Source organism: Amphiprion ocellaris, chromosome 3 (genome assembly GCF_022539595.1).
Source record: "Amphiprion ocellaris isolate individual 3 ecotype Okinawa chromosome 3, ASM2253959v1, whole genome shotgun sequence".
Classification (NCBI taxonomy): domain Eukaryota; kingdom Metazoa; phylum Chordata; class Actinopteri; family Pomacentridae; genus Amphiprion; species Amphiprion ocellaris.
This window is the reverse complement of record NC_072768.1, coordinates 12,843,857-12,866,412: the sequence shown is the minus strand read 5'-3', so window position 1 is coordinate 12,866,412 and position 22,556 is coordinate 12,843,857. Positions and strand designations below refer to the sequence as shown.

The 22,556-nt window shown below is 40.4% G+C and overlaps 3 protein-coding genes and 4 non-coding genes across 9 annotated transcripts; 5 read left to right on the top strand and 2 right to left on the bottom strand.

Moving 5' to 3' along the window:
- Nucleotides 1–4: 4 nt before the first annotated feature.
- zwilch (zwilch kinetochore protein) lies at nucleotides 5–5,705 on the bottom strand. Of its 2 annotated transcripts, none has more exons than XM_023277181.3 (18): nucleotides 5,508–5,705; nucleotides 5,281–5,323; nucleotides 5,101–5,193; nucleotides 4,699–4,835; nucleotides 4,383–4,573; nucleotides 4,195–4,274; nucleotides 3,965–4,120; nucleotides 3,741–3,812; nucleotides 3,557–3,650; nucleotides 3,412–3,464; nucleotides 3,198–3,300; nucleotides 3,019–3,098; nucleotides 2,767–2,923; nucleotides 2,570–2,598; nucleotides 2,352–2,488; nucleotides 2,143–2,238; nucleotides 704–758; nucleotides 5–551 (listed from the first exon to the last, which is right to left on the bottom strand). In XM_023277181.3, exons 1-18 carry the CDS (start codon nucleotides 5,555–5,557, stop codon nucleotides 531–533), a joined length of 1,647 nt encoding a protein of 548 aa, XP_023132949.2. In that variant the 5' UTR covers nucleotides 5,558–5,705; the 3' UTR covers nucleotides 5–530. The 2 variants fall into 2 exon arrangements, with proteins under 2 accessions (XP_023132949.2, XP_023132948.2); XM_023277180.3 differs by having other exon boundaries at nucleotides 643–758; nucleotides 5,508–5,704.
- A 328-nt stretch (nucleotides 5,706–6,033) lies between these two features.
- On the top strand, nucleotides 6,034–10,064 carry rpl4 (ribosomal protein L4). The gene is made up of 10 exons (XM_023277183.3): nucleotides 6,034–6,172; nucleotides 6,875–7,046; nucleotides 7,169–7,275; nucleotides 7,521–7,659; nucleotides 7,976–8,100; nucleotides 8,627–8,756; nucleotides 9,075–9,231; nucleotides 9,432–9,515; nucleotides 9,704–9,824; nucleotides 9,914–10,064. The coding sequence occupies exons 1-10, from the start codon at nucleotides 6,170–6,172 to the stop codon at nucleotides 9,998–10,000; spliced, it is 1,125 nt and encodes a 374-aa protein (XP_023132951.1). The 5' UTR covers nucleotides 6,034–6,169; the 3' UTR covers nucleotides 10,001–10,064.
- LOC111573201 (small nucleolar RNA SNORD16) lies at nucleotides 7,359–7,455 on the top strand. Its single transcript, XR_002746522.2, has one exon. It is a non-coding gene; the product is annotated as a small nucleolar RNA SNORD16 (small nucleolar RNA).
- Nucleotides 7,796–7,895, top strand: LOC111573200 (small nucleolar RNA SNORD16). Its single transcript, XR_002746521.1, has one exon. It is a non-coding gene; the product is annotated as a small nucleolar RNA SNORD16 (small nucleolar RNA).
- Nucleotides 9,281–9,351, top strand: LOC111573198 (small nucleolar RNA SNORD18). Its single transcript, XR_002746519.1, has one exon. It is a non-coding gene; the product is annotated as a small nucleolar RNA SNORD18 (small nucleolar RNA).
- Nucleotides 9,559–9,625, top strand: LOC111573199 (small nucleolar RNA SNORD18). The gene has a single exon (XR_002746520.1). It is a non-coding gene; the product is annotated as a small nucleolar RNA SNORD18 (small nucleolar RNA).
- Nucleotide 10,065: 1 nt separating the features above from the next.
- map2k1 (mitogen-activated protein kinase kinase 1) lies at nucleotides 10,066–21,936 on the bottom strand. Of its 2 annotated transcripts, none has more exons than XM_023277182.3 (11): nucleotides 21,670–21,936; nucleotides 13,972–14,182; nucleotides 13,316–13,462; nucleotides 13,018–13,095; nucleotides 12,801–12,852; nucleotides 11,546–11,670; nucleotides 11,152–11,359; nucleotides 10,933–10,997; nucleotides 10,752–10,810; nucleotides 10,620–10,665; nucleotides 10,066–10,544 (listed from the first exon to the last, which is right to left on the bottom strand). In XM_023277182.3, the coding sequence occupies exons 1-11, from the start codon at nucleotides 21,750–21,752 to the stop codon at nucleotides 10,431–10,433; spliced, it is 1,188 nt and encodes a 395-aa protein (XP_023132950.1). In that variant the 5' UTR covers nucleotides 21,753–21,936; the 3' UTR covers nucleotides 10,066–10,430. The 2 variants fall into 2 exon arrangements, with proteins under 2 accessions (XP_023132950.1, XP_054863324.1); XM_055007349.1 differs by lacking the exon at nucleotides 21,670–21,936 and adding an exon at nucleotides 14,821–14,955.
- Nucleotides 21,937–22,556: the final 620 nt, after the last annotated feature.

The following is a 22,556-nucleotide window of genomic DNA, read 5'->3' as shown; positions in this document are numbered from 1 at the left end:
TATATACAAAGGACTGACTTTTTTTTATTGGAAACGTTTAACAAAAATACAGTATATTAAAAGTATACTGACCGACCACTTTATTAGGTACACCTGTGAAATCGAATGCAATTAAATGCAACAGTTCTGCCATAAATTCCACTGTTACAAATGTTTTACATTCTAAGTTTTTGTTTTCAAAAGGTTTATTATTAGGGTCATTGTGATTGATGGTGACTGAAATACATTTACAAGTGTTTCTAATATTTTGTCCACCCTATTAACATACATGAGGTGTGCTCAACATTAGAAAATATTAGATTTCTCAGGTGTACCTAACACAGTGGCTGGTGAGTGAAGGTTATTCATGCAGTTTAAGTCCATCTGGATAGTTCTTGTATTCTTGTATCAGAACAGATGAAATGCTAATGAGAGCATAAAATACAAAAACACCTCCTTTGCTGTTTTAGCTGCTTTGAAAATTCAGGCAAAGTTGACGAGGCTGCAGCACACCATGGTGGAGAAGAAAGCTGGATCGTCGCTGTCCCCATTCACGGTTTCATCTGAGTAATCTAAAAAACCAAACAGTTAACGAGGAAAATGTTATCTGTGCTTCACTGGGTAATTACTACTTATTTATTCGAAGCAATACATAAATTTCACCAGTTTCAAAGATGACATGATCAACCAGTGGTCTGTCACTGAGCTGTAAGGCTGTTCTGACCTCACGAGGACCATTACCACTGGACACCTCGACCCCCCACAGAACTGGATGCTCTCTGTGGAAAACACAAACATTACAGATGAGACAATAGCCCATTTTAGTACCGGCGGCAAATGCAAACATTTGGAATCAAAGAGATATCTTTGTGACATGAACAAAATGCAAGTTTCCAGAAAACCCCATAAGCAAAATTATTCAACCCCTAAAGTCAGTGTTTAGCAAAAATATCCTTTAACTTCCACTTTGGTTTCTCACAAGCTTCTGATGTCTCTATTTGAGCATCAACAGACCCCCAGAACTCGACAGGCTCTTCTGATTTTTTTTCTTGCATATTCAAGAAGACTTTCATGTTCTTTTTAGTTAAGACTCAAGTGCAGTGAGGTTTCCAGGCCTGAAATCACAGCTTGTTTAGTGTCTTTTTAAAAATAGTACATACTGATGCTTTAGTTCCTGCTTTTATATCAGGTCCTCTTGCAGGTTTCTGACAACAATACAGGCAGAGATATTGCTCTTTCTTCTACCTCAAGGTTTGCCGTCATATCACGGGTTTTAAACTTGCATATGATACTGGCAGCAATGTCTCTTTCAACTTCAAGTGTCTTGGAAGTCTTTTTGAAAACCTTTCCTTGTGTGCTATAATTATTTTTTCTCTGAGCTTTAGAGAGAGCTTCTTTTCCTTTGGTATGTTCACTACCCAGCTTGAACACCTGCATTTGTTTTATATGTTGTAACACAGCTGAAGCATGTTCAGCATCATTATTGAGTTCCCAAAGGTTAAACTTTCCAGTAATCTGTTCGTAAGTGATAAGAAAAACAGCAAAAGTAGAAAGCGGTTTCAGCAATATGATGCAGCCATATGAGAAAACAGGCTTCAAACTCAGACAGATTCTGTTCCACGTTTTCATGACTGGTTTGACTATGATGCCAGTACAAACAGTATTCATAAGAAAATATTCAGCTTCCAACTCCTTGCATACTCAGCAAGACTAAACAATTCTGACTGCAGCTGTATTAGATGATCTGATCACAAGAGGGCAGCATTAAATACTGGGTTTCTCTCCATAAAAGCAGCCAGAGTTGTGACCCATTAGAAAAGTGTGTGAAAGAACAACAAACCGCATGAACACAGCTGAATACAGCTTCTGTCAGATTACCTGATATGAGGCGAAAATTATGCACTTGTTTCTCTAGTTTCAGTCAAATGCAAATACGTATTTCTCTGAATAACTGTGTATTTGACAACTCATGTAAAATCCAATATAAGTGTGAGGAGGTGATATCTAATCACAAGAGTCCAAATTCTGCTTCACCTTTCCAATACTTTTGCAGGTTAAACAATTTACAAATGTGCATTAAAAGGTGAATAAAAGGACAAATATTTCAGTTACAGCTTTGTTAATGAAACAATTAGCATACAAAGTAAAGCATGAATTCCTTACTTCTGGTAGAAACTGCTGATCAGGGCTGGTTTGATTTGGAGTTTAAATTCATGCTCCTCATCATATGGTGATGTTTTGTAGTGCTGCAAACATGATCTATGAGAAAGGAACAGATATGATAAAATAGGTTAGGTTTTCTACTTCAATGTCAGCTCGAGACAAGAACATTTTGCACACTTTTACATCAATGAACAAAGTCTTAGATTTACTGTGTGAGAAGGAAGAGCTTGTCGTAGGGCAAAGCCAAGAATGTACGGCAGGTCAAGATTATTTCCAGCAGATGGTGCAGTTTTCTGAGTCGGACCACTTGCTCCTGCAGATCAACCTCAGTGCTCAGGTAATAACACTGCGGAGAAAATTACTCACGCTTACTACTTTGTCAACAGATGTTTGAAGATATTTGTCATTAAAATACCATCAACCTTACCAAGTGGTTTAGAGTTGTCAGTTCTTCACCTGAGAAACAAACAAAAAAATTGCAACTTGTCTATTAAATGTTAACTGTAATATACAAAGTTTGGTCTTGATTGATGTGTTATCAATTATTACACTACAGCACAACCATAACCATGTGTAAGTAATGGAGTTACACACAGAGCTTCAGAGGAATAACTAAAAAGTTACCAATAAGGTAGTTGATATAATCTTTTCTCATCTTGTCCAGACCCATCTCTAGCAGCATGTTGACAGGGGTGACACCTGTAAGAGACACATGATCGATCTGCTGGTGGTAGGATTGCAGAATGAGCTTACTGAGGGAGCTGCTGCTGTCTCTGTGAATCTGGGGGAAACAAGCAAACAAAAAAAAGCTCACACTCAATAATGTCCAATATTTTGTGGCAACAAACAGTTTTCAGAGGCTGCATCATTCCATACCCAGGGTTTGATGTCACCGTATCTTAGAGCTTCAGTGACCAACTTCAGACAGTCTCCAATGTCCTGATAAGAAGTTACGCCTGTAATGGAAAAGGAATCCGAGAAAAATGGTTGCCACAGTCTGTTTGTAATGGAAACTCAAAAAAATCCCAGCTTCCTCAATAGAAAAACAGACTCACTTTTTCTCATTCGAACCCACAGCTGCTCCACAAAATCCAAATCACCTCGTTCCAAGAAAGTGTTGAAAATGGGAGCGTCTGTCTCAGACTTCAGCTTTGTGCGCTTTAATAAGAAATGGAGAGAAAAGAAGAGGACCCAAAAAAATCTTTCTTCCAGACATGTTCTAGAATTAATAGATTTGTGAAAAGGCTGTTGCTTTTCTTACAATCATACCTCAGCTGTTTTTGTAGCCTGATCTTGTAGTGTTTTTGCAGTGTTCTGTAGCTCTGAAAGAAGAATAAAAAAACATAAAATAATCTTAACAACCTCACAGTACTACACTATAATTAAGGTGTACCTGATTTACCAATGCAGTTACCTTCTAGGTAGGCCTTGGTCAGATTTACAGCAGACGTGTTTTCCAAAGGTTCCATCCATTCAGTCTCACCAGTTCTCAAACCATCAGCAAGAGTCTGGCATAGCAGAATAACAGGAATCGGATATATTTATTTATCTGCGTATTGATAGTTACAGTCATCTGAGAATACAGTGAGGATACAAACCTGAAGAAACTCCAGCTCCCTGTACATCTCAAACATTGGACTTCTCATCTCTCCACTGGCAACTTTGATATTCTGCACAAGAACAAAGATATACAAGGTAAGAATCACATACAACCTCTATTCTCTGACTGATCAGCTGTACTTACAATATGTCTAAAAATCCATAACTTTAATTAGTATTTTGAAAAGCATAAATAAAATGCTGTTGAATGATTACTGCTTACTAGTGTTGCTGTAGAGGAAAGGGGTGGGATCTCAAAGATACTCTCCACATGGCTCCATTTGAAATCCACTGTCACACTACTTTTTGATTCAATTGCCGTGTTCTCAACAATAGTGGAGCCAAACAAGTTGAATGTGGCACTGCCTTTAACCCCCATCTGGAAGCAGTAACAGATATAAGTGAACAAATATACATTCATACTGACTTGCAAGAGTGCGCATTCTCACTTACAGAGGATGGGTGATGCTTTTTCTTATGCTCTTGTTTCAGTTCCTCTAGGGTTATGAGAGATTTTTTGTCTACAGTCGAACCTAACAACATTAAGATCAGGAAAACACAAATGGTAAACTCGCACAATATAGATTAACAAACAAATAGTGTGCTGATGAAATTTCAGCAATAAAGTGTCCAAGTTATACCTTTGCAGGTAACGGAGTATAGTTTAACACCAGTTACTTTACTGCCCACGCAGACTGTTTCAGCTCCTAACCAGGTTGTTCCAGCAGGATCAGACATGTCACATCGTACCCACAGAGGGTGTAAGGCTGGGTTGTTGTCCACAGCTGACACACTAGCATTCTGAGATAATGTATAAAAAGACAGCAACTGCCTGTACAAAAAGAAAAAAAACAACCATTTGATTGTCAGCTATGGTAGATTAAATACAAAGATTGTATAAATTTATTAGCATGCGCTTCATTTAGATGAAATGTTTGATGTCTTTGCACTGGTCACCTTGCTTTCATGATTGTGAGCGGCTGGGGTCCTAGCTCTGTCTGGAGCACACTGACACTATCATTAGCATCATCATCACCATCACAGTTTGATGTCTCAGTTATTGGATGATCATCAGACTCACATATTTTGGGAACCTAGTGAAACAAAAACATGGTCCAGTGGTCAACACTTGAGACGGGTTAAAGTCAGTCAACTTAGAATCACAGCCAGAGTGTTCTGATTCCAGTTAACGCTATTACACTGAACGTGCAATATCACATGTCAACATTACTATATCAAAAAATCATAAGCAGCTGATTTGTCCAAAAGAAACATTCACAAGGAAGCTATTTGCATGTTTTTTGTGACGACATCCTCATTGTGTTTAATAAGTCACAGACAGGATTTAACATTACTCACAAGTTTTTCACAGAGGAAGATTGTCTGGTCGCCACAGTACATACTGACAGCAGTAATTTTACGTCCATTAATTTTTAATATTTGGATGTCCTCCTGAAATCCAGAAAACATCACCATCATTACAACAACGCAGACAGATACACTAAATGTGACAGATTAATACTGGAAAAAGGAAACTACCTCATACGTATGTGGGTCACTGCCTTTCTCATCTTGAAGAAATCTGGAAACGACACAGCAGAAATTAACTTTACCTCAGGAGGATAAGCAGTTAGTGGTGACTGGAGCAACAAGAAGCTGAACACGAGATAAAAGCTAATAAATGACACTTAAGCTATTAACTTTCTAGCATTAACACGTTAGCTAAAAGAGCGAACGTTGGAGACGCTTTGCATCCAAAAACTCACCGAAGAATGTTGAAAAAGTCCTTCGCACGAGATATCACCTTTGAGCCCATCGCCAAACTATGCTACAGATCTGCTTTTACAGAGCAAAGTATGTAAACTATACAAACGAAGATACCAAAGTTTAACAGATTGAACAAGCCTCAAGCTACTGTTGATATTTTGAGTCGCGCGCTCACTTAGACGGTGACGACATGAGTTCATAGGTCATCACATATCGCTATAAAATTACACAAAATAAATTAATAATTACGGTTTGAAAAATGTACAGATAATCTCCCACACATGGCCAATAAATGTTAAAAAAAGAATAATATTTATTTTTTGTAAAAAAAATGTTCAGAATAAAAGTAGTTCGGTTGTGAGCCTGCGCCAACATGGAGTAAAGAAATAGTTCCTACGTCAACCAACTTTAAAGCGAATTTGTTGACCCACGACAGTTTTATTAAGCCCATTAAACAATTTTATTTCATTCGTTCACGCTTTATCTTGTGCGTTTCTATTAGGTTAAACGAAGAAATTGACAAAATAATGTCGCTAACGGAAGTGGCAGATATGAGGCGGAGGCATAAACCGTCAGGGGTGACTTACCAACTTCCTTTTTACTGTGGCCGCCATACCGTGAGGAGCGTGGTTCCCGGCGAGCCGAAAAATAATTACCGAAAATGGTGAGAAATTACACTTATACCATGCCTAACTTATTGTACAGTACACGCAATGTTGTCTCATTGAACGTACTTACCAAAAAAGCGCATATTTTCTGTCTCTGGAAAGCGCTAAGTGAGATTTCATAGAGCAGTGAGTTGAAATGCTCCCGGCTAGTGAAGCTAACACGAGGAGCCATTTTGGACGAGCAGCCTGAGTAGCTCAACCCAGTTACACGTGTAGCCGTCGCTTCACTGGTTGAGCATTTAGAAGCTGTCGTTTGGTTTGGTGGCTGATACATTGTGCTCGCAGTACACTCAAATCCTGAAATTCGAGTCTAGTAATGTTAAGAGCACTGTCGTCGTGAACAAAGAATGTTCAAGGCAACGTGAAAACCGGTTTGTTAAGTCAGGTTAGCAGGAATGAGCTAAGCTAAGGCTAAATGCCTCAGATTTCACGATGGCCTAGTTAACGTTACTTTAATCGTGCGAGTTGAATGTGAAGTTCACTTAATTCAAAGTAGTTTCAGTGAGTTGCATCATAGCGTCTTTAAAGTTAACGGTTTTTCTCCCGTCACATGCAAGAAGTAAAGGCTTGAGATCTAGACGCTGATCTAAAGACCCCACATTCTTCTCCGGGGTATACAGCCTCTTGTATTGCATGTATTATTTCAAATTCATCATTATGCACTTCACTGACGGTTAATGTTCATTTTGTCTCCTTAGGCCTGTGCCCGACCCCTCATCTCGGTGTATTCCGAGAAAGGAGAATCCTCAGGCAAAAATGTTGTGATGCCTGCCGTGTTCAAGGCACCAATTCGCCCTGATGTTGTTAATTTTGTGCACACCAACATGCGCAAGAACAGCCGCCAGCCATATGCAGTCAGTGAACTGGCAGGTGAGTGTTCATTTCAATCATCAGCTGGAATGTTGTACAAGTTTTCTTTGTGATTGTATGATTTTTTTTTTGCATGAATATTTTCTGTAACTACGTTGTGTAATTGTGTGTGTATATTTTAGGCCACCAGACCAGTGCAGAGTCCTGGGGTACAGGAAGAGCTGTGGCCCGTATCCCTCGTGTGAGAGGTGGTGGTACTCACCGCTCTGGCCAGGGTGCTTTTGGAAATGTATCTTTTTGATCTAATATAAGTGTCAAAACTAGTTTGTCTTCTGTAGTCTGTATGCCAAGGTAAACCTAAATGTATAGACTTGCTGTGATGGTGTAATTTGCGTCTGACTCTGACCAGTGACAGAATGCCTGCTGTCATATGCTGGCACAGATGGCTGATGACCATTGAGTCTGAGCGGGTATGAAGCACTTCAATACCTATGTCACTTCATTCAGTGGGAAACTTCCTTGACTTTGGTGTAGATGTGTCGTGGTGGTCGCATGTTTGCCCCCACTAAAACCTGGCGCCGCTGGCACCGCAGGATCAACACACCCCAGAAGCGTTATGCCATCTGCTCTGCCCTGGCTGCTTCTGCCATTCCTGCACTTGTGATGTCCAAAGGTAAGCTCTAAAACAAAAACAAACTGTAGGACAAATGGGGGTATAAAATCGTTGATGGCTGTACTTTTGTACTGCAACACTCTAATAACTACCATGTTAAAATCTCAGCCCGTTAAACTTTGCCTATCATTTGACTTGCCATGATGGTGTAATTTGCGTCTGATCCTGTGAGCAGTGACAGTTGCCTGCTGTCTCTAAGCTGTCGCAGTGTATTGATGTGTGTTAAATTCTGAGCAAGGCTAAATAACGCTAACTTTAACAGTTGCAACAAGTTTGTTGGTCTATCTTTGGTTGACATAATGGTCTTGTCAATTAGGACACCGCATTGAGGAAATCCCAGAGGTCCCACTGGTGGTTGAAGACAAAGTTGAGGGCTACAAGAAGACCAAGGAGGCAGTCCTCCTGCTGAAGAAACTTAAGGCCTGGAATGACATCAAGAAGGTAAATGCACAATGGATTTCATTGACAGCTGCATTTTTCGGGTGTTTGTAGATAGAAAGGCAAATCTGTGTGATTAAAAACCTAAGTATCACAGATTGCCTCACTGGCCTTAGAGCTTACAATACTCTCCATCCTTAGACCACAAAAACATCATGCTCTGTGAAAGTGTTGACTTGAGTTTATAGATGTTTATTGTGTGGAGAGTATAGGAATTGTAGTTCTTGTACATAGTCTTTTCAGTTTTGAGGGAGTCCATAGAGCTTATTTCACTCACCTGAGATCAGAAAAATCTTAAGATGGATATAGCACTTGCTGAGCAAGGCATAAATAAAATCTCTTACCTGATTTAGGTTGTTCAGAGTGTAGCATTTAAAGTTCAAAGTGAGTATGCTACTTTCATTGGTATTGGGAACACTTCATTTGCCTGTGATCACAGCTTGCATGTAGCATGTGACTTATTTCTGGATTAATTTTTAAATTTTGGCATATTAATATACATGGATAAATATACATCTTCTGCTCTCAGGTATACGCCTCTCAGCGCATGCGTGCTGGTAAGGGTAAGATGAGGAATCGCAGACGGATCCAGCGCAGAGGGCCATGCATTATCTACGGCCAAGACGCCGGTTTAACCAAAGCCTTCAGAAATATTCCAGGTAAATTACCTGTTCATTCTGGAAAAAATTGTAGAATTCATTATATGAGCGAAAAGGATGTCAAAACATTATCTTGAAGTGCTTTATATTTACCGTTCAACATTGTCTAAAACAGTACTATCCTTGAGACTCCAGTCATTGCTTTGTTCTGTATTTATGGGGGTGTCAAAGATGTTTTGAGTGTGTTTTGCATGTTGCTGTGTTCTGAATAGTACGGTTCAGTTTTGAATAAGTAAATTTGAAAGAACTTACTTACTTAAACTTTAAACAAATGTACTTTTCAGCTTGCAAATATTTAAAGACTGCTGTATTATGCAGGCATCACTCTGCAGAACGTGAACAAACTTAATCTCCTGAGGCTCGCTCCTGGTGGTCACGTTGGACGGTTCTGCATCTGGACAGAGAGTGCTTTCCGCAAGTTGGATGAGCTGTACGGCACTTGGCGCAAACCTGCCTCCCTGAAGGTTGACTACAAGTGAGTTTAAGAAGCATGCACTGTGTAGCACAATGTACATCTGAGTATATCACGGTGATGAGCTTCCACTTCATGGTCCGTGTTTTTGAACTATGTGATATTTACCGAAGTTCTGAGTTTGAGCAACACAACAGTTGTGAAGTTGTACAATTTTCATTGTATTTGTTTGGGACTTCAATCGTTGATGCTTCCTGTTTCAGCCTGCCAATGCACAAGATGACCAACACAGACCTGAGCAGAATTCTGAAGAGTGAGGAGATCCAGAGAGCACTCCGTGCACCTAAGTAAGCATGGTTCCTTTTAGTTCCTCAACTAGTTTCACCTTATCAACTATGATGATGTTCCACTTCAGGTCCGTGTTTCTGAACCCTGATTATTTGGAAGTCCTGAGTTATGCAAAAAAAAAGGGAACTGCAGAAAAGTGCAGTTGAGCAGACATCCTGTTAATACTGGGTTTGTATTGTCATTACAGCAAGAAGATCAACCGCAGAGTCCTGAAGAAGAATCCTCTGAAGAACCTGAAGATCATGCTCAAACTGAACCCTTACGCCAAGACAGCAAGACGTCATGCCATCCTCAAGCATGACCCTGCGGTAAGAAACTGAGTGGTTGAAACTGGAAGTAAAAATTGTAGATTCAATTGCAGATGATGATTTTAAGCTCTTGTTTGGTTTCTTCATAGATCAAGGCCAAGATGCTGAAACCCAAGAAGAGGCCTGGCAAGAAGGGAGCTCCTAAGAAGGCAGCACCTGCTAAACCGCAGGCATAAATCCATGCATACATACAGACTGGAGTTCAGAGATAAATAAAAATCAGTTGTTTGAAATGCCCAAGTCAGGTCTGTCATTTCATATTTTAATTCACAAGACTAATTTCTCACATAAGCTAACAAAGATTTAATCTGTGGGCGCTGTAAGGACTCGAGTAAAGAGGAATATCAAGCACACAGGTTGAGCAGCATTTGTCATGATTAAATAATTTGATCATTAGAAAAAGATGGCTTTTCAAGCAGGCCTGCAAGGTAGCCCAAATAATTGTTTGATACATAATTTCACTTGGCATGTAGGTTTGTACACTAAATATACAACTATTGATTGCACAACTTTTTAACCCAATGCATATAAACGTACATTTTTAATAATACAAATTGGTCATCAGAGGACCTTGTGATATGGGCTTTGTCGTAGATGCAACACGTCTCACATTGCGGTGCCATGGGTGGGTGTCACAGGCTGACTGAGTCCGATGGTGCTGCACAACCAGCCGGCAAAGTCAACCTCCTCTGCCTCAGACTGTTTGATGAAAGGATGCACCTGAAGAAAAGAAATATAGAAGATGAGATTATGAGGATTTAGACAATGAGAATTCTATCAGATAAGTACACCTACCATCAATTGTTTCAAGTCTGCCCTCTCTGCAGGATTCTTAATCAAACTGTAGGGGAAAGAAAACCTCTTAGAACGTGTAGTTTATTTAAGCACCACTAGGTGGCACAAAGTGTACAAAAACACTTTACATACCATTTATTCACAAAGTCTTGGAAATCTGAGCTGAATATCCCAGGCAGCTTCGGTGGAGGCTAAAAATTAGATGACCAGTTAGCATTGAATAGGTCAAATATGGCATCGAAGTGCAGCTAAAGACACACTAGTACCTGTGTGGTCATTGTGTCAGAATGTGAATTATTGTAGGTTAACTTACCTCATTAACTATGTAATCAAGCAGCTCAAATATAGCCATTGGAGGTCTGCTGTCTGGGCCGTATGCTAGAGGAATGAAACAAAATATAAGCCTGTTACACCCTCCTAAATGTTAATTATTATTCCATTTAAACGGATATTTTGAAATAACATCAAGATTAGAGCTGCTATAATATCAAAAGCTACCCTGCAGAATGAACCGTTCCCAGCTTAAACTTACAGCTGCCAGGTCTCCCAGGAGGCCTTGGCTTTGGGGATGACTCACTGGAGGCTGCCTCTCCTTCCACAGGGAAGCCAAATATCTGTTCCAGCTCCTTCGAATCCGGCGGAGGGATAGGAAAGCGTCCAATGGCCATTTCAACCAGGGACAGACCCATACTCCAGATATCCGATTGAACGGAGTAGTGGGTTCCCTGTAGACGCTCCGGCTGTAGAACACACACAGTTTCAACAGATAAGCCATTACTGATTCATAAAACTTGTAAAGGAGCTTATGAATGACAACCACTTGCTTAACAAAAATAAATGTGAGACCTAAATTGTTGTAGAAATGCAAATGCTTACTGTGTGAATGAGTACTGCGTGAAAGGCGGAGCGTGTCCACTTTAACTCACCGACATGTAAGAGCGAGTGCCCACAAAGGAGTTGGCCATGGAGTCTATGAGCTGTCCGCTCACTCCAAAGTCACACAGCTTGATCTCACCACGGGAATTCACGAGGATGTTAGAAGGCTTGACATCTGAAAGGGAGGGACATGCAGAGTTTAGGAGAACACAGTGAGCAAGTGTTCAACAGGGAACAGTAAGCAGCGCAGAACAAATTGCTGCAGGCTTATTGTGCTGCTTGTGATAGTCTGTTTTAACATTGTCTTACCTCATACTTTTGAACTACAAAATGTGAAAAATTATTTAGAAATATCTGAAAAATGGGAAAACTTTAAGGTAGAGATCAAAACTCTGCCTCCAGTTGTTTATACAGAAATTGTTGCTTACTTGCATGCTTACTTGCTGTAATTCCTCCAGTTTAGACTGATGAGCCACAAAATTTAAACCACTGACAGGTAAAGAGGATGACATTATTATCATCATGTTATGGAATGTAATGTTCTGCTGGGAAACCTTGAGTCCTGGCATTCATGTGGATGTTCCCTGTACACACACACCGCACAGAGACGCAGGTGGTGTATACTGTCTGGTAATAGATCCCATCCAAATGCACGTTCAGAGAGAGTGTCGTGTGCAAAAGTGCATTCAAAAGCCTATCTAGAGCTATTACCAGCTGGTTGCATTTGATAAATCAAATGGAGGTTTTCTCTTCCAAAAACATCCCTCCCTGTTTTTGTTGCTATCCACTTCAGTTCAACAAAAAACACTGTCCAGGGAAACAGAAACAGATTTCACAAAGCCTGAACATTTGGAAGACATCCATTTGATTAAAATTCAGATTAACCCTGGATTTTGCCTCCCAGCCTCACTCCCATTACTTACATTAAAGCACAATACTAAGGTATCTTTTAATGGCCAGAACAGACATGGTGCGATAGACAAGAATGAGAAAAACCTGTTCCCATGTACACATGGGTATTTGAGAAAAACTGTAACCATTAAATATCCCTCATAGATATATTTAAAAATAATCTGAGTAATAATTTGATCTGTTTTTTTTTCTCATAAAAATATGGATTATCTGATTACAAATTCACAAAATCACATCTACAACTCCCCACTGGTGTTAAACATTTTGTTGAGTGAAGCTGGGCTTTAAATATAACATATCTAACTGCAAGCATTTATGTTTTTAAATGTCACGTGACAGGGACAAATCTCTCTTGAACTGTGACATATTTTAGTAAATGAAGCAGCGACTGACCTCTGTGCATGATCTTGTGCTTCTCCCGCAGGTAGGAAAGCCCTTTAATGACCTATAAAGACAAATAATGCATATCAGCACAGTAAGGACACAGATTACTTGGTGCTGCACAAATAAAGATTCTCTCAGTACATATTAATCAGTGCTGAAACCAGTTCTATGTACATGAAATATAGCTCTAGTGTGAGTGCATGAAATAGGTGTTGCTGCTACCCACAGCGATGCTGACTTTGCCAAGGATCTGCTCTGGGATCTTGCCTGCTTTCTTTAGTGACTGGTCCAAGGAGCCGCCATCCTACAGTCAGAAAGGAAGAAAAACATGGAGAGTATCTGTTGATTTAAAATATCATTTGCATAACGCCACTCATTTACACCAAATTCGTTCGTTTTCATATCAACTGGGCTGTAAAAGGAAGAAAAAAAATGCTTGGTTCTTTGAGTACAGTCTGTTAAAGTGATACTCAGAGTTAACGCTATGGAAAAACACTGGCAGGCATGACATTTAAGAGCTGTACCATATGCTCCATGCAGATGCTGATTTCTCCATCGCTGTAAAAAGCTCCATAGAAGCCCACGATGTATGGGGAGTTACACTCGTGTAGCACCTGCAGCTCCCTAATGATCTGGTTTCTGATGGCTGGCTTAATCTCCAGGTGGATCAGCTGGAACACAGGAGACCTCAGGTTTATATTTATGCTCCCATATCACACAGAAGATAAATGCTACCATGCAACCTTGATTTGGGGCATCTATGCACACATGCACGCACAGAAAAACATTAGATACAATATATATATGTTCAGACCAAACACTAGCACAAAGAAAAGTGTTGTAGGATGGATGCTTGTTCAGGTCAGCATTTCAACCTAAACTAGGCAAGTGAGGATATCTAACAAAAGCACTCGAATTCTGGGATGGACCGTTGTCCCAGTAACCCACATTTGATGCGGTGCACAAATCCTAGAAATTGAGAACCATTTGTTTCCACTCTCTTAGAAATGTCTCTCTGACATACTGGAAAATAAAACTCCATTATGGAAAGTACGATTAATTCCAATAAACACATCTCTTCTAGATACGGTTAGTGTGACTGGCTTTCTAAATATAAAAATAGCCTTTTCACACTGCCTTCATTACCACAGGACAGGCAATGTGTACAGCTGAACCTTACCTTCCTCGCCATAATCAGACCAGAGGGTCGGTGGGAGACCTTAAAGACAACTCCTCCATTGCCTGCACCGAGCTCACAGATCTTCTCAAAGTCATCGTCCTTCAGCTCTCCCACTTTCTGCTTCTGAGTCAGAAAGGCCTCCAGGCGTTTCCGCTGCTGCTCATCCAACTCAAGCTCCTCTAGTTTTTTCTGCAGTGCCTCCAAGTTTGTCCTGATAAAGAGCAGAATAAGGAAAGACAGACAAAGAAAGGTATTCTTGTATTAATGTATTCTTCACTAAATAAAAGATACTCAAGTCCATTCAGACAGAACTTTTGCAGATGTTCTTTACTGAACTAGCAGCTCTCCTCTCTGGAGACATGAGGCAGTCCACTGTATCCCAATCTACTGCTTGTATTATATTATTCTCAGAGGTAAGACAGAGCTCTCTGTGTGGCAGCTACTGCTGCACATGTCTCCAGGAACAATGAAAACCAAACAATGAGCCCGCAGGAAGACAAAATGCGTTGCGGGGTGTGTTTCGGTGTTCCTTTCCAGACACCAATGTGAGGAAGCTCGAGGTTCCTCCGCGTGCTCACAGCGTTCCCTTGGAGCTGTTGTCATGGTGATGCATTTCCTTGAGAAGTTAATTATGGCATGCACTCTGTTGACCTGATGCTTTTTGACCTCCATCACTGTCCACACTGTTACACAAAGCACATCTGAGCTTTTATCAGGAAATAATGACATGAAAAGACCAGTGAGTGGTTGTAGTCACAAGCTTAAGCGCCTATCTGGTGATAAGATAATTTTCATCAAGCTTAGTGGTAATTATGATTTCTTTTATCTCTGTACTTAATCACGACTCACTGGAGAGCAGTCAGAGCAGGCCAGGACGCTCTTCTCTTCGCACAGCACCACCGCAGCAAAGAGAGGGTTAAGTGGTTTTATTTTTGAAAGCAGGCCTGCATATCCATGGAGACGAGGTGCTGAGTTTGAGCTTGCTGTGGGTGGCGTGGGCGCTTTGTCGACAAGAGCTGGAGGTGGAGGAGGCTGGAGAAGAGGAGCAGCCTGAAACGCACTACACACAATATGTGGGAGGGACTACAGTATGTGCACACTGCAGCCCTCCTCCCTACAGGTGCTGCAGGAAGTGAGCACGACGCTGGCCTTCTGAGCTCCATCCACACAATGTCCAAGGACATCCAGCACAACTTGTATGTAAGAAACACAATAACTCTGCAGATTGCTATAAAGAAAGAAGACTGCATTCGCTTTCAAGAATGCATTAGTGAGGCACACATTTATTAGAATCAGGAGCCACGCAAATCAACCCTGTACTTCAACTTTTACAGAAATTGAACTTAGATTTTTGCCATGAACAGTATATTACAGTGCTGCAAACAGAAAATTCTATTAAAATATAAAACAGAAAATTAAAATCGGCCTGAGAAGCAACAATTGTGAGGCCTACAACCTTTTTATCTCTTTGAGACTACAGTAAATTTACTGCTTTCACTATGGAAAAAGGAACATGACAGTCAGTTATTGGAGGGTCTATGGAAAAAGATCATTAATTGTTCCTTGTACTTTTCAGTTCTGAAACTTTGCATTTTAGTTGAATTTTTATTCCCTCCACTGACTTCCAAACTCTTGGCAAAATGCACAAAAAGTACAACTTAAGTATTGCACAGAAGGCAAGATTAGCTGTAGGTGAGAGGAAGTGGTTTCTTTTGCAATCCAGTGTGCATATCTTAGAACATAACAACACAAGACATTCCTTTGTGGAAAACAGGACACAGTAAGAGGGAAGTAAAAAAAAACCAAAACTGAGCCACAATCCACGGTTGCTTTGTAGATGAGTCATTAATTTCCTTTTCATACATTCAGAGGCACACTTCACTCCTTAGATATGTGAACGTGCACATCACATGAGGAAACATAAAAAAAGATCACTGTTTTCTAAGCACCACTAGCCTGTACAGAGGATCAACAACAGTTTGAATAATGAAGCTATAAAGATCCTTTAAAAGAGCACAGACACATAAAACAGGACCTCATCCATGATTTCAGGCAACAGCAAGTTGTTTGGACAGGTCTATCCAGAGCAGGTTGTTTTTATTTGTTCTCAGATCTCCTCTGATAATATTCCATGCTTGGCTGGCATTATGTGGGCCACTCAGTACAGCTCTCCGGTGGCTGCCAGCCATTTCACGCTGAGAAAGCATTTGGCGGGTTGGGAAGGCAATTCTTTTTCACCAGAGTGCAATGGTCTGGTTTCAGTAAGAGGCTCATCGATTGGATTAAGCTCATCCACAACCATTATGCAACACATTTCCTCTCTAGTGTCAGCATCCACTCATCCCCTGTCTTGGTGCAAATTACCCCAAATAATGTGCTAATTTAAATGTGTGTTGTGAAATGTGATCCTTTTTTGTTCTTTCTATTTAAAACAAGTGGTGGCTTCTCTCTGTTTCAGCTACAGTATTGATGCTGTGTTAAGATTCTGAATCACTGCAATCTAACATCCTGATACTGTAGATTTTCAAAAAAAAAAGTTTTTTGACATGAACATAAAAACTAAATCATCTACATTTATTTGAAATTAATGATAGCTGAATTTCCTTTAGCTGCTTGAGTTCAGGGCCTTGATATTGTACTTGCAGGCTCAGTTTAACTGCTTATAAGGGCATTTAAATAGAACAAAGCCATCACTAAGGGCAATATATCAATAACAGTTGTGGTGTTTTTTGTTTTTTTTTTATTACTGTGACAATTCAAAATGTCTGCCAAATGCGTAAAGCTACACTGAGGATCACAAGAGATCGTCAAACTCTCTGCAGACATTTTTCATCATGAAGTGCAGGTGTATTAAAAATGGCTGGATTCCACTCAGGGAAAGGCTCTGTTATTGTGGATTAGTGGGACATTTTGCGGAACTGAGCCATCATTAATGTTATTAATTCCACCTGTAGGACAGAGATGAAAGTCTAATCAGACAAACAAACAAACAAACAAAAAACAGACACTTCTGGAGATAAAGCACTGCTGTGGGGGGCCTTTGAATGCTTCCTCTGGTGGAAATCTGTTTTTCTTTTTACCTTGTTAACATGTCCATATGGTGTTTTTTATATGCTGGAAGACAAATCATGAATGAAATAAGCTGTCGGCAGCATGGTGTGACATTTTCACCTTAAAGCTACAGTGAACCAATGACCATATCATACATTAAAAACCTAACGAATCAATCCTGCAGGGTGGAGCTTTCTCTATCATTACCGTTCTTCAGAATCATTTTCAGGCTTGGCTCTATTACTTTAGTATTACAATTTGCCATTGTATAGTGCAGAGTAGCTTATCAGTGTTTGAGCAGAGTCATGGGTGAGCTGGTGTGCTCAAGCTGCCATGAGTAGAGGCAGAGGCAGGGACTTTGTAGAGGAAGCAACAGTGTAGAGTTACATTTAAGCTGATTCAAAGGTAGGGAGGGATTATTTTTATGCAAATAATATATAAAAATTCAACTTTGTCATACAGCAATAAGTTTTTAGGGGTTAAATCAATGACTAGGGAGGGACTTTAAGTGTTTGACACATGATCTGTCACAGCTATACCAAAAAAATCTAATGCAAAACTCAAGAGACATATAAAAAGCTCTCCTTTATTAAAGGAAGAGTTAGGTAGGGGAGGGATGAGGGGTGAAGTCAGCATGCAAGGGAAAGTATCAGATAATAAAGAACAAAAAGGAGGTGACAAAAGGTGGACTGCAAGAACAAGGAGGTTGAATCAAAGGAGGATTTACAGCTGGTAAGACATAATTGACAACAAGGCAGAGGGCAAGTGGAAGAAGGGTGCTTTTCATTTTGCTAACTTATGCCTCCTCGCATCCTCTCACCTAATGGAAATTGTCCTGGCCACCATTATGGAGGTTCTTCCAAACCCTTACACGTACTTCATGGAGGTGAGGAGGCAGGTGACTACTAAGGAGCTTAGAGCGAGAAAACACAGATGTATCCTACTTCTCACAAGCTTGCTGAAAGGAGCAGGAAGACATGTGAGTGAGACAATACATTACCATAATGCAAAGCACCTGCGGTAGCTAATGAGGACATGGGGAACAGAATGGGGGACAGATGAGCAGGTGTTTGTGGGGAATCAGGTGGGAAGGAACAGGGTTAGAGCAGGGCAGATGGGAGTGACTGGATCTGAAGTGACAGAACAGTTTGTGTAGATGGCAACAGAGGAACAGAGGAAAAATGAATACCTGAATGCAATAATCCTTCTTCCACCACGAACTAGTGTAGACAATATACTCTTTCCACAACCAGACTGCATCCCTGTGATACATGGATCTTAGTGTGACACTTTAATGTGTGATACATCACCGCTGCATATGGCTGCAAGTACAACAGACGACACTTGACCACGCCCCGGCTATGATGCTGGATGGGGTCAGTGGTGAAACAGATAAACATCTTTCAAGCTATTGAGGCCGGTGCTGCTGTGCTTGTCAAAATCTGTGTCTTGTGTGGAGATATCCTTTAAAAGTACTGACATATACACATCTCAAAGTGCACAAAGAAAACTAATCCACGGTTTGATCTTCCTCTAATCTGCTAAATCACATGTATGATAGCCCCAAATATACACAGACCCATCCTCTTATACCACGTGTGGAGCAATTATAGCCTGGTTCTTCAAGTTCAATCCTCTTCTTCAGTGGTCTGTAAAGATCTGGCAAAGTTCCAGCTCTCCCAAACAAATCACCCTTCCACTATCTTGTTCCCTGAGGCCCTTCTAAAGTTAGGAGAGGAGACAATACTAAAATCTTGGTTAGAAACTTGACAAGTCTGACTTTTGTAAATGGCCAAGCAGATTCCTGTTGGCTCTTAAATGAAGCTGAATAGCAGCATAAACATGTTTTTCCACCCTGAGTGGTTGATGCTTCTGGACATTGAAGGTAATATGATGAAGAGGGAACTTTGCACATTGCTCTAGAGTTACTCAAAACCTAATTTATCTCAACAATAACTTCTCACATATCTAGTGTATTCTCAGACAACCTGAAAGGTCAAAATAAATACACACTTACTGCAATGAATCCTACCTCCCAGAAGGCTACAGTGTTTAGTTTCTGTTGTTTTAGGGGAGTGTTGATGCATCTGTTGCAGCTTTTGGATCACTGTGATTTGTGGTGCTTCACAGAATTGCACAAAGGGGTTTTTATGTTATTTAGTCAACCTTCGCTGATGTAAGTGGGTTGTACAAAAAAAACAGTAACACCTGCCAACGTAATGCAGCACAATATAAAAACACAACAAACTACAGCCTCTATGAAGACCTTACAGATGAATCAACTTTTCTCTAAAACAGTTGATGCAGATATAAACAGATACAACAGAGACAGTTTAATTTTGTTACTACAGGTTAAATGAATCTGGCTGCATCCGGAATGGATTTACAAATCCTCCTTAGTGCCCTTCACTCTGACATACAACACACAGGGTCGTTATTCACAAAATAATATTAATATTACATTGCTGTGACTGTCTAATTACACTAAATTCTACCACATTTCCTTCTTTTATGTGGCTGTGCAACGAGTGAGCGCAAGATCTTTCATTTACCATCACAGGACTGAAGCAGAATGAACTTTTTCTTAGAGCCTCAGACAGCTCAAAGTGTGCACACAGATACAACTTGGCTTTATATGGAAAAGAGGATGAAGTAACACCAGGCTGCACAGCTATCTGTCAGCAAAATGTCAGTCTGAGTGTCACAGTGCACAATACAGCAGCATTACTGGTCTCACAGGGACCCGATTCCAAATCTCTGATTCAGAGTTCCTGATTGTTGCTTCATCCCGTCGTGCTGCTCCTCGGCCCGTTACAGTCTGTCCAGCAGCAGCAGATGGAATGTGGTCGGATCTCGCCAAACATTATGTCATCAGCAATGACTTCTAATGAACAAAGCCAAGGCACGGCTCATCTGTTTAACATTGTTAGCACGCCGATCCAACATTAATGTCTTCAACATCAGCATCTAAAACAGAAAAGGTCTATAAATGTAAGTGGATTCATTATAATGGAATGTTGCAAAATGAAAGCTAAGATGTTTGTCAGTTAAAGTCAACTAGTATTTGTCCCTGAATTTGTAAAACTGAAACAATGATTGAACTGAATAACTGAAAAATAAAGTCTCAGAAAATCAGTTTGCAGCTATTTTAAAGATCAGCGTAAAGATCAGCGTTTGATGGTTGCAGCTTCTCAGTGAGAGAATTTGTCTTAAGTAAACAACAAACTGAAAGTCTTTGTGTTAAGAGCTGCAATGAATGAACATTTCTCACCGTTTCCCATAGTTCAAACTGATGTCGACACCTAAAAGCTTAGTGTTGAAGTGATTAATTATATTCAAATTTAAATGCAGTGTTAAATTTTAGTCCAGTGCATTTTTTCACTGCAAAACACACAGATGGCCTTCAGATGTACGATCTAACAATGAAACAATGAAATCTCCTGCCTCTCCAACCCATCACAAACGCTGCCATCGCAACGGACGACACGTTATGTAATTCTCATCTCAGCTGATCCAGCTTGTCGCAGGACTGACTGGGCTTTTCTCTGCGAACTGAGAGCATTGTGTCACAACAATTTTACATCTCCATTACCGTGTTTTTGTCAAACGGTGGTGGGAGCAGGCCTACACACAACTTCTCCAACACACAGGAACGCCATTCTGCACGCTGTGTCGCTGCAAAGGTCAGTCTCTGACTAATCACAGTTCACACAAAGTGGGCTGTGAGAGTAACGCAGAAACCTGCTCATCTATGGCACTATGAAAGATCTAGAGAGCTGCACTTTAGAGATGGTTATGTTTAGATCACTTATGATGATAGGAAGCACTAAAGTGTTGAAGTGACTAATGACATTGGCATAAATAAATGTAAAGATGCACCGACATCAAAAGAAAAGATTGTTGCCAATGATTTATCAATTAAAAATGGTAAAGATTTACTGATAATGGCTTCTAAAATGAGGATTTGCACGTTTTCTGTGGTTTTTTTAATCATCACACCTTGTACCCTTTTGGATTTTTAGCTGTTGCTTAGTGCTAAAACAGTCAATTTATTGATTAGTCTATTGACAAAATTCATCATCAACTTATCTGACACCTGTTAAGCAAAAGCACTAAACATTTGCTGCATCCACCTTACGAAATGCCACAGCTTTCTGATAATTCACAGCTTTATACCAAGGTGATCTGAACAGCTTTGTGTTTTGGAGTCAGCCTGAGTTTAAGGAGGTTTCTTTACTATTTTCTGACATTTTACAGTCTAAACAACCAATCAAACCAGAGAAAAAACAATAAATGATTAATCAATACTGGTATTAAATGTTAGATGCAGCTAGTCAGACAATGCAAGACATTGGAAAGATATTATCTTTGGCTTTTGGAAACATTCGAAGCACATTTTCCCCCACATTTTAACCACAATGTTAGTTACTCAACATATTAATCGATAATAATAATGATTATTGGTTGCAGCCTCAGTGAGATCACAATAACACACACACACCTGGTGCAGAGTCTCCTATTAGAGTTTACACACACATCGATGCTGCTGGCTGCTGCCATCAATCAGGTTATCGATCAGACGGTTAGTCATCGATTCACCACGATCACCAACGTGAACATGAGCACCAAATGATTATTGAGACTCACTCTGTGGCTCCGGTGCCGTTGATAGTGTTTCCATCAGGGATCGGGTTGAGTTGGATCGGCTCTGGCTTCCTTCTCTTCTGCATGTTACACTCAAGAAGAAAAAAACAACAGACGAGCTGCAGGAATATGGATGGAAACCCGCAGAAAGAAGCGGAGCTCAGGTGTGGAGAGACGCTGTCAGGTGAGCGGACGGAGGTCGATGGAGAAGCAACGGTACAGATCTGTCATGAGCTGCAGCCTGATTTTCTTCTTAATGGGTGGATGTGAATGAAACGTCACGAAAATATTTACATTGGTCTTCCGGACAGCATGGCTGGGCTTATTGCAGAGCTCCCTCTGCTGATCACAGCCTGAAAAACACATTCATTCACCCCAAAGCTGGGAGCAGAGCTCAATCAAACGCTGGGAGCACTGAGGTCATGTCCTCCATGTTTTCTTGAGTTTTGAGGGGTTTGGTGGACACATTATCATAGTGGTTGAAGAAATACTCAGACCTCTCACTTACCTTTAACCCTCCTGTTGTTCTCATTTAACATACATATGCATAACACACGCCTGTGCATTTTTTATTCAGTATTTCATCCGTCAGAAATGATACAAAGACTGAGCAGCCTTGGCCGAGTACTGCGCTCTCTGAGTGCTTTCCTTGTTGAGAACAGTGATATATTATTATAGGGTAAACCGGGGTAGGACATTGCCTTAGGAACTATGGTGTGTTTGTGATGATGTGCAATGTTTGGTGTCTGTAAACCATATTGTCTAGTCTGATGGCCAGAAGACTCAGTGTTGGTCTCATCAGACCAAAGAATCTTCTTCCAGCTGACTTCACAGTCTCTCACAAGCCTTCTGGCAAACTCTACTCAAGATGTATTATGAGCTTTTTTCAA